The sequence below is a fragment of the Carlito syrichta genome, unplaced genomic scaffold, assembly GCF_000164805.1.
Source record: "Carlito syrichta isolate Samal-C Ts95f unplaced genomic scaffold, Tarsius_syrichta-2.0.1 Scaffold143026, whole genome shotgun sequence".
NCBI lineage: Eukaryota > Metazoa > Chordata > Mammalia > Primates > Tarsiidae > Carlito > Carlito syrichta.
In genome coordinates, this window is record NW_007087122.1 from 11,004 (window position 1) to 21,282 (window position 10,279).

At 65.2% G+C, this 10,279-nt stretch overlaps 1 protein-coding gene across 1 annotated transcript in view; it reads left to right on the top strand.

Moving 5' to 3' along the window:
• Window positions 1-10,273, top strand: part of LOC103251533 (protein Jade-1) — a gene marked incomplete at both ends in the record, with an annotated part of 10,970 nt that extends 697 nt beyond the window's left edge. The window contains 4 exons of the mRNA XM_008050125.2: window positions 1,663-1,820; window positions 3,681-3,868; window positions 6,427-6,638; window positions 10,115-10,273. Coding sequence (XP_008048316.2) covers window positions 1,663-1,820; window positions 3,681-3,868; window positions 6,427-6,638; window positions 10,115-10,273 — 717 coding nt within the window. The remainder of the gene's footprint in view (window positions 1-1,662; window positions 1,821-3,680; window positions 3,869-6,426; window positions 6,639-10,114) is intronic.
• Between the last annotated feature and the right edge of the window lie 6 nt (window positions 10,274-10,279).

Sequence of the window (10,279 nt, forward strand, 5' to 3'; positions counted from 1 at the left end):
CTATCACTCCCGGCCGGAGGCGGTGCCCGGGGGCCTGCTGTCCCTGGCTAGGCTCCCCGTCTCCCTCCTTGTCCTGTCTTCCCTGGCAGCTGTCCCCCGACCCCCAGTCCACCATGGCCGTGAGCCGGGCCCCTCGGGGCTCACGCTTCAGGTCCCGGCTGTCGGCCACCGCATGTCCCTGCTGGTCCGTCTGTCTGGAATCGTGCCCGCTGCCCGCCCTGCCGCTCTGGTGGGTGAGGCCCTGGGCAGCCTGAGCACTGCGCTCTCCCGAAGTCGCTGCCAGGCTTGGGAGCACGCCACCAAGCGCTCCTTGCTTCCCCGCCCTCCTCAAGCCAGCCAGTTGTGGGCGCGTTTGTTGAGCGCTTTGCTCTGTGCTCCCCGTGCGGCCGACTGCAGAGATAGCCTCCCCGGTGACAGCCCCGTGGGGGCAGGCGTTTCGGGTGTTCCCGGGGACTTCCCGGGGACCGGAGGAGTCGCGTCCCCACGCGGAGGCGGGCCGTCCGTGAGGGGCGCTGCAGGCTGGGTCTCACATGCCGGGTGGCAGCCACCTTCTCCGTGCTTCCTCCAGGCCTTTGTCCCTGGAACCTGCTGTTTTCTTCCTTTCCAGGGTGCTGGCGTGTCTCTGCTGCTCTGTATTTACTTAGTTTTGGGTTGGGGTCTTGCTCCGTTGCCCAGGCTGGAGTTAGGAGGTGTGATCACGGGCCCGTGCAGCCTCGACCTCCTGGGCTTGGGTGATCCTCCTGTCTCAGCCTCCCGAGTAGCTGGGACTGCAGACACACGCCACCACGCTGGCTCCTTCTTTTGATTTTGATGTTTGGTAGAGATGGGGTCTCGCTGTTGCCCAGGCTGGTCTCGAGCTCCTGGACGCAAGTGATCCTCCCGCCTCGGCCTCCCGAGGTGTGAGCCTCCGAGCCGGCCTGTGCTGCCCTTGTCTTTCTAAACCCTTGCGCTGTGCGTCCGTAACCCCAGAGTGCCTTGCTGGGGTCCACCCTGGCCATGATTGTTACTTAAGGCACACGGGGCTCTCTGGCGCTGTGGCCAGCGTGACCCAAGAGGGGCAGGTGGTGACTGTCCCTCCTCCCTCTGCATTTCCCCTCCCCAAAGCCACTTCCTGGGCAGGAGTCGCGCCAGGTGGAGGCGTGCAAGCAGGTGCTTCTTGCGTGCCAGCCTGTGGCCGGGCTCCCGGCGGCTGCGGTGACATCCCTCCTGCACGCCGACCCTTACCTTGACCCTGGCAGACGCCCCGCCACAGGCCCTGGGTCGGGAGGCCGGCGCTGGGCGGGTGATCTGGGCATGGGGGCCGAGGCCTCGGTGGCCCCAGAAGGTGTCGGCCTGGTGCGGTCACGTGGCTGGTGGAGTTCAGTTTCTGAACCTTGAGAGAAGCCCCACTCTCCAGGGGTTTCTCGTCGCGTGTCCGTCGCCTCCTGGTGCTCCGGGAGTCCCTGCAGGGTCTGGAGGGGACCGGAGGCGTCTGGCTGGCGTTGCGGCAGATGCAGCGGTGACCTGCCGCGCGGCTGGGTTGTGAGGCGGAAGGCGCCTGGGGCCTGGCTCTCTGCCGTGGGCCTGACGCGTGCTGTGCGGACACAGGGCTCGCGGTGTCCGTGGCTGCCGTGCCCTGGCAGGCCCGCCGCCTCCCACGCCAGCACCACCCTCTCCCCGCAGGTGTTCAGGACGGACCTGATCACCGCCATGAAGCTGCACGACTCCCACCAGCTGAACCCGGACGAGTACTACGTGCTGGCCGACCCCTGGAGGCAGGAGTGGGAGAAGGGCGTCCAGGTGCCCGTGAGCCCGGGCACCATCCCTCAGCCCGTGGCCAGGTAAGGCCGCCCGAGCGGAGCCCCACGCCCTCCCGCCTCGTGCCCGGCCCTGGACCGGGGCCCACAGAGGGCGGCGTCGCGCAGAGCTCGAGTGGGGGTGGGGACGTGACGGCAGCCCCTCGGGCCCCTGGGTGGCGGCGCTGAGGCCCTGGCCTCTGGACTCCGCCTCACACACTCTGAGGAGGCAGGCCGGTGCCCGGGCATCCCAGACGCCCGGGGCAGAGCAGCCGCGTTCCCACGGCCACGTCCTCTTCCTCGCGCCTGTGTCTGCGCTGGACAGCGGCTCACTCGAGTGTGTGGCGGGCCCCTGGGCCCCCGGGTTGGCTCCACCTTGGAGGGAGGCGGCTTCAGGGAGGGAGCTTTAGAGGCTGTCCCCTGCGTGGTGACGCGGTCTCTGCCCGGACTGGCAGGGTGCGTTCCCCGGAGGGCTGCCTCTCCTCAGTCAGGCTGCGGCTGGGCCGGTCTGCTCCTTTGCCCGCCGTTTAGCTCTGTCGTGCCCGGAGCCTCCCGGGGAGGAGGATCGGGTGGCCTCTGCCTCTGCCTCGCGAAATGGCTGCGCGCCGGCTGGAGTTTCAGCCCCCACGCGCCGTGCGCCTTTTCAGCTATTGAAACGGTCAACTGCCCTTGTCACTTGAGGTCCTGAGGAGCCTGTCCAGCGGTGACGGGCGTCCCTGTCCTGGTGCGGCCCCCGTGGAGGCGGGCTTGGTGGCCCGTGGGGCATGCCCTGTGCCCTCTGTCGCTGGATCGGCCGTGGCCGCCTCCCATCTGTCCGAGACGTGGCAACGCCTGGCTCGGCACCAGGCCCGGCCAGAAGTTGCCACCAAGCAGTCCCCTCCCACTGGGCCTGGGACACAAGACGTGCACGCAGCCGTGGGCTCCTGTGGCCCTGCCCAAGGCATCTGCCCATCATGGCGCCGGGTGGGCAGGTCCTCGTAGTGACAAGGGTGGCGGGAGCTCTGGCCGCCCCGGGCAGCCCGTGGGCCTCGGGGCCAACTGAGACACGGAGCTTGTGTGGCCTTGGGGCCTCTGCTGGGACGAGGGCGCCTGGCTCCAGGCTGGAGCAACTCTCGGGTCCCGTGCCCGCTGCGTCCTGAGGGGCCTGGGGGCAGGGGGACCGTGCTTCCGGGCTGGAGGCGAGCCTGGCAAGGACCGGGCCCTGGCCTGGGCCCCGTGCCTGTCCCGAGACGCCCTGCAGGCTCAGGGCTGCGCTTAGCAGCTCGGAAGTGGCCAAGGCCGGCTCTCGTTCGCTCTCTTGTCAGGGAGGCGGGGGCGGTGGGCATCCCCTTGGCCCCCGCACCCTGCGGGCTGTGCCCTGCCTGGGTGGCTGTGTGGCGCCCGGGTTCCAGCGGCCCCTCGGGGGGGCAGGCCTGGCTAAGGGCATGTAATTGAGTGGCCACCCGGGTCCCGGGAGCCGGTTTTGAAGACGTCTGCGATGCTTTCCTTTCGGGGACTCTGGTGGCTTCCAGTGAGAGACATTTAAGTCGTAAGCCTGCTTTTTATTTTTTTGACTCAGTCATGGTTTGCCACAGCCTGGCCCTCGGGCTCAGGCGATCCTCCTGGCTCAGCCTCCTGAGCAGTTGGGCCTGCAGGCACGTGCCACCATGCTTGGCCGGTCTTTAAAAGTTTTTTGTAGCGATGAGGTCTCTCTCTGTCACCCAGGCTGGTCTCGAACCCCTGGGCACAAGTGATCCTCTCGCCTCGGGCCCCCAAGGTGCTGGGCTTGCCGGCGGGCGCCACGCGCCGGGCCCAGGCCTCCCTTTCCCACGGCCCTGGGGACGCCCCGGGCTCCAGGGCTGGGGTGGAGGCCGCCCCAGGGCCTTTGGCCGAAAGGGTGACCTGGCCGCCTCACCTTGCACCCAGGGTCGTGTCTGAGGAGAAGTCCCTCGTGTTTATCAGGCCCAAGAAGTACATCGTGTCGTCGGCCTCCGAGCCACCCGAGCTGGGCTACGTGGACGTCCGGACGTTGGCCGACGGCGTCTGCCGCTACGACCTCAACGACATGGACGCGGCCTGGCTGGAGCTCACCAACGAGGAGTTCAAGGAGATGGGTGAGGCCGGGGGCGCGCAGCCCTGGGGCTCTTTGGCGTTGAGTTGGGGTCCTCCACCGCCCAGGCTGGAGGGCAGGGCATGCCCATGCTCACTGCAGCCTCGACCGCCTGGGCTCCGGCGATCCTCCCGCCTCAGCCTCCCAAGTGGCTGGGACCGCAGGCGCCGGTGACCACGCCGGCTAGTTTGGGGATATTTTATAAAGGTGATATCTTGAGTCGTATTGCCCTGTCTGGTCTCAAACTCCTGAACTCAAGCAGTCCTTCCTCCTCAGCCGCCCAAAGGGCTGGGATGACAGGTGTGTGCCCCCACGCCTGGCCAGGACTGATTTTTAGTTGTGTTTTGTTTTTTTGTTTTTTTTTTTGAGTTGGAGTCTCACTCCATCGCCCAGGCTGGGGTGCAGTGGCACGCTCACGGCACCCCGTTGGACTCCGGCGATCCTTCTGCCTCAGCCTTCCAAGTAGCTGGAACGACAGGCATGCACTACCATGCCCGGCTAATTTTCTGATTTACTTTAGAGATGAAGTCTCACTGAGTTGCCCAGGCTGCTCTCGGCCCCGCGGGCTCAGGCAGTCCGCTCGCCTCGGCCTCCCCAAGTGCCGGGATGACAGGCTGAGCCACCGTGCCTGGCTCTGGTTGTGTTTTTTCACGGAGCCCAGTGTGTAGTAGACACTTGCTGAATGGCAGTGAAGGCGTCGACCGAACCGGCCGTGTTGCCGTGCCTGCCTGTCTGGCTGCTCAGGCCCTTGATGGACAGGGTGGAGGTCCTTCCTCTGGATACCTGCTTGGGCGTTAATGGCCGGAACATGAGGGACCAGGGGACTGACCCTGGCATCTGCTCAGGGGACCCCAGATTGCTCGGAATGGAGTTCTGGATCCCAGCTTCTGAGGTGACCAACCTCTGCTCTGCAAGCGGCTTTATGAAGACCCATGTCCGGCACCCGCCTGACACGGGATGTCCTGTGTTGGGATGGTGGACACAGCCCAGATCCGTGGGCTTTTATGAGTGGCTTACGTGATCCTAACTGGGCTAACCCATGAGACTTGCGGAGTACGTGGACAGCGTCAGTTATGTGGCTCTGTGACACTCATGGGACACGCGCTTGAAGCGTGTGTGGCCGAGCTACGACTGGCCTTGTTTCCTCCAAGACGGGGTCTCGCTGTGTCCCCAGGCTGGCCGTGAACTCCTGGGCTCAGGCGACCTTGCCCAGCCTCCCGGCCTGCGCCCAGCTGCTGCTGGTCTTTGGTGTGGCGCAGGTTAATTCCAGGACATGGCGCCGTGTTTCCAAGGCCAGTGGCGCTCGAGCCTGGCGGGAGGAGCCGGGAGGGGCGAGCCCGGCCAGGAACCCCAGCCCACGGGAGAGCTGGGCTGGGTCTGGGTGAGTTCAGAGCTCACCATGGGGTCTGTGCGAAGGTGGTCTCCACATTCTCTGAAACTCGAGAAGTTAATTTGATGGCTTTAAAACGGGAGATGATGTAATTAATTAGTCCTAGGTGCTCATGGCATTTCCGTGGTTTTTTTTTTTTCCCCACTCAAATATCCTATTGGAGTGTTTTTTGCAATTTGTGTTTTCCTTGCTGGACGTCTGGGAAGTGTCCACAAACAAGAAAATGAAAGTCTGCACCCAGCCCCAGCTGTGGCCACGATGCCCAGCGGGAGGCTGTTCTTTTCGCTAGATTTTATTGCAGTGACATGGGCACAGGTCAGGAGCAGGGACATGGGTGGGCTCTGGCCGGTCGGAGGTCTGTTTCTGGCGACCCCTCATGCAGGCGCATTGCTGACCCACGTAAGCCTCCTGTTCCAGCCGTGTCCTGGGCTCAGCCTCTCACGTATCTGATCCGCGCCTTTCGGCCTGCTGTAATTCGCAGGGCCCTTAAAGACATTTGTGCCCCCGAGCCTGCTGTCAGGGAACCCTCTCAGGCACGGAGAAAGGCTCATTCTTAAAGAACACCTAGGGCCGGGTGCTGTGGCTCGTGCCTGTCATCCTAGCACGTTGGGAGGAGGCGAGAGGATGCCCTGAGACCGGGGGTTGAGACCGGCCTGGGCAACTTGGTGAGATCTCCCCTCTACAACTGACCAAAAGAAAATGCAGCCAGGTGTGATGGCACGTCCCTGTAGCTCCAGCTACTGGGAAGGCTGAGGTGGAAGGAGGACCTGAGCACAGCAGGTCGAGGCTGTGCCGATGCCCTCCGTCTGGGCGACAGAGTGAGGCTCCTACTCCAAGAAGAGCGCACCCGGACCCAGAGTGGGGCTGTGTTCCAGGCTCCCTTCCCGTTCGAGTCGCCGTGTGACCCAGCGAAGTGGCTCCGTCCGCAGTTGGCCGTCCGGGCCCTCGGACCTGCCTTCGCCCTGCCCTGTCCCTGCCCGGCCGTGAGGCCAGTTGCCACGGGGGGCCCCGCCTGCCTCTTAGTGGACGCTGCTCCACACAGTGGCCTGAGCCGCGCCCGCAGGACGCCCCGGGCACAGGCGTGGGTTTGCGTGCCGCGTCTGTCGCATGTGGGGGCGGGGGCGTGCCCGTGCCCAGCGTCGCCAGCGACTGACAGGCGCCCTGCGGCCCAGGCATGCCGGAACTGGACGAGTTCACGATGGAGCGTGTCCTGGAGGAGTTCGAGCAGCGCTGCCAGGACAGCATGAACCACGCCATCGAGACGCAGGAGGGCCTGGGCATCGAGTACGACGAGGACGTCGTCTGCGACGTGTGCCAGTCGCCCGACGGTGAGGACGGCAACGAGATGGTGTTCTGCGACAAGTGCAACATCTGCGTGCACCAGGTGAGCGGGCGGCGGTGGCCGGGCCGCAGGGTGGTGTCTGCGACGGGCGCCCCATCTGCCTGCACCTGGTGGGTGGGCGGAGGGGCTGGCCGGGCTCGAGCCCCTCGCCGTGGGGCTGCTGCCCGGGCCGTGGCTGGCCCCGGACGGGCCCTGCTTTCCCGCGTGACTTCGAGAAACAGGCCCTGCACGCTCCGCCGGGGCTCTTACGGTGCTGGAGTGTGGCCTGATCCTCTGTGGACATACTCTGTCTTCAAGTGTGTTTTGTTCTTTCTTTCTTTCTGTTTTTTTTTTCTTGAGTTGGAGTCTCATCCTGTCACCCAGACTGGAGTGTAGCGGCCGCTCTCGGCCACTGCAACCTCGACCCGCTGGGCTCCGGCGATCCCCCCACCTCAGCCTTCCGAGTAGCCGGAACTACAGGCGCGCGCTACCCCGCCCGGCTGATTTTTTGATTTATTGTAGAGGTGAGGTCTTTGCCAAGTTGCCTGGGTGGGTCTCGAACCCGTGGGCCCAGGCAATTCACTCACCTCGGCCTCCCAAAGCGTGGGATTACAGGCTGCCACTGAGCCCGGCACATTTTATTCTTATCCCTAGAAGTGCAGCTTGCTTGAAAGAATGTGTGGGATGGGTGCGGTGGCTCACACCTGTAATCTCAGCACTTTGGGAGGCTGAGGTGGGAGGACCACTTGGGCCCAGAGCTTGAGACCAGCCTGGGCAACAGGGCAAAGCTCCGTCTTCACCAAGAAATAACAGAAATTAGCGGGGCCTGGTGTGTGCCTGTAGTCCAGCTACTTGGAGGCTGAGGTGGGAGGAGCACCTAGCCCGGGAAGTAGAAGCTGAGGCCAGCTGTGATTGTGCCACGGCACCACTCCAGCCTGGGAGACAGAGTGAGACCCTGGCTCAAAAAAAATGTGAATGCCCCCCGATCCGCGTCCTGCTCCGAGGACACCAGCGAGACCCTCCATGTGTCGGGACTGCTCCTCAGAACCACCGTACGAAGCAAGCTCGCTCCGGCCCAGGGGGTGACTTAAAACACCCACGGCGTCTGGCGTGGGAGGTCCCCGGGCCGGTGGCAGGTGACAGGCGGCAGGGCGAGCGTCCCACGACGCGGCGCCTCCCTCGCCTCCTTGGCTCCTGGGGTCTGGGGCGTCCCGTGGTGGCCCCACGCAGCCGACTCGGGAGGACACCAGTCCTGGCGCCAGGGCCCGCCCACTTCAGTGTGGTCCCCACCTTCAGGCGTGGCTCTGCCGCGACCTTCTCTAAGGCCACGTTTGGGGTTAGCAGGGCTGGGGGTTCAGCGCTGCCTTCTGGGGATGCCTCTCGGCCTCGTGAGCACGTCGGGGGTCCTGGCCAGCTGCCTGCAGTGGGGAGCTGCCTTCTTAGGGCTGTGTCCGTCTGGGACCCCGGGTCAGCAGGGCAGGGCACGTGCTGCTGTGTCCCTGGGAGGGCTGATCCCTTTGGCGCATGGGGGCAGCTCCCGCCTGGAGGCTTCGTGTGTGGGGTGTGGGGCCCATGGGTCGGTCCTAGGACGTGCGAGGTGGCCTGAGGTGCAGTCACCTGCTGAGGCCGAGATGGGTGGATACAGCGCTCTCTTGGGAAGGGCAGGTCCGGCTTTTCCTGTGGCTTTCTCGCTTCCCGGTCTGTGACCTCGGGCGTCCCTCTGTGCGAAGGCCTCCCCGTGGGGCCTCGTCCCGGGCCTCCAGCCCTGTGGGCGCCCCTCTCCTGGCTGTGGGTGCTGCCCTGTCAGGGCAGTTGCCTGGGGCTGCGAGGAGTCCCGTGGTGGCTTGGCTCCGTGGCGGCGGGTGGCGTGGCGACCAGGGCCGCTTCTTGTCACCGGCATCGTGTGCATTTGCTGGGACGACGTCTCGGGCTTTTCCTTGCTGTTTGTTCTTCCTGTGAATTCTGTATTTGTTCCTAGAAGGGCGCTGCTGGAAAACCAGCCCCGGCCCCGGGTCTGTCCGCCGGCTGGCCCTGTCCCGGGGCGGGCAGAGCTGAGCCCAGGTCCGGTCTCGCCCTCCCCCCGCTGGCCCTGCCATCCACGCTGTCCCTTCTCCTTGACAGCGACCCCGTTTTTCTCTTTTGGGAAATGCTTTGCGGCGTCTCTTCTCTCGGGCAGGCTTCATTTACCCTTCTGGGCTAGCTCAGCCTGTCTTTTGGGCGGAGAAAGGAGTCTGACCTCAAGGGGGGCTTTCGAATTCCTCACCCGGAGCCTCAGTGCTGAGACTCCGCGGTGTCATTCGGCACCACTGACCCCTCTTTCCCCGCGAGTCTGTGCCGGCCGCAGCCCGTTCTCGGCCGGCCACTGCGTCACTCACCTCTCACCCTGGGGCTCCCCCTTCGGGTCACAGCGTGGCTGCGTGTCCCCATCTGGAGAGTGGAGCCACGCCACCGCCACCGCCCGGCATCCAGGCCACTTGAGGACACGCCGCTCAGCAGCCTGGCTCGGAGGGCACGGAGCCTCCTGGCTCCCGCCCCAGCAGCCACGCCTGTCCCTCCTCCCTTTGAAGCCGCTCCTGCCGTCTGTGGAATTCTGCGTCTCGTGTAAAACAGGCTGGGTTTCCATGCCAGCCCAGAGGGCACGTCCTCCTGTCTGGCCCGGCGGCCCGTGGGTGCTGTCCCCCGATGGCGTGCCGGGGTCGGCAGGGAGCGTGCTGGCCCGGGAGCGGGGGCTTCCTGGCGTTCCCTGCGTGCCCGGCCGTCCCCTCCAGCAGCTTCGCAGCCCCTCTTGAGTGCCCTGGGCATTTCCCCGCACTCTGGGCCCCACTGGCATCCATGAGGCCCCGGAGCTGTGTCCCCCACGCGGCCCTGAGGGGTGTTGGGAGGATTCACGGCTCAGTATTTATTTTTAGTACTTTTTAAAGAAGAGTTGGGGTCTTACTCTGTTGCCCAGGGCATGATCACAACTCAGTGCAGCTCAGGTGATCCTCCCGCCTCGGCCTCCTGAGTAGCTGGGAATACAGGTGCGTGCCACTCCACGCCTGGCTGATTTCCACTTTGCGTAGAGGTGGGGTCTCGCTGTGTTGCCAGCCTGGTCTTGCGCTCCCGGGCTCAAGCAGCCTCCCAGGGCGCGGGGAGGACAGGCGTGAGCCCCCGCAGCCGGCTTCTGCTCGATATTGAGCAACTTGGTGGAGACAGACTTCTTCAAACCTTCTGTCGTCAGGGAGTTTCCAGAACCGCCCTCAGCTAAGTCAGTCGGCAGCTGCCTGAGCCCTGCACGCCTCCCAAGCGCTGCTGCCAGCTGGGTCACAGCCGGGTCCGCGTGGCACGTCTGCTGTGTGGGGTGCGGTGACCGTCATCCTGGGGCTTCGCGGTGCAGAGCTGCCGTCGGCCGGGTCACAGCCGGGTCCACGTGGCGCCTCTGCCGTGCGAGGTGCTGTGACCATCGTCTGGGGCTTCGGGTCATAGTGGCCGTGAGGACAATCACCTCTCTCTCTCTGCCTGTCTGTCTCTGTCCTCGCATGGACGGCGGTGCCCTGCAGGCCTGCTACGGAATCCTCAAGGTCCCCGAGGGCAGCTGGCTGTGCCGGACGTGTGCCCTGGGTGTCCAGCCGAAGTGCTTGCTGTGTCCCAAGAAGGGCGGCGCCATGAAGCCCACGCGCAGCGGAACCAAGTGGGTCCACGTGAGCTGCGCCCTGTGGATCCCC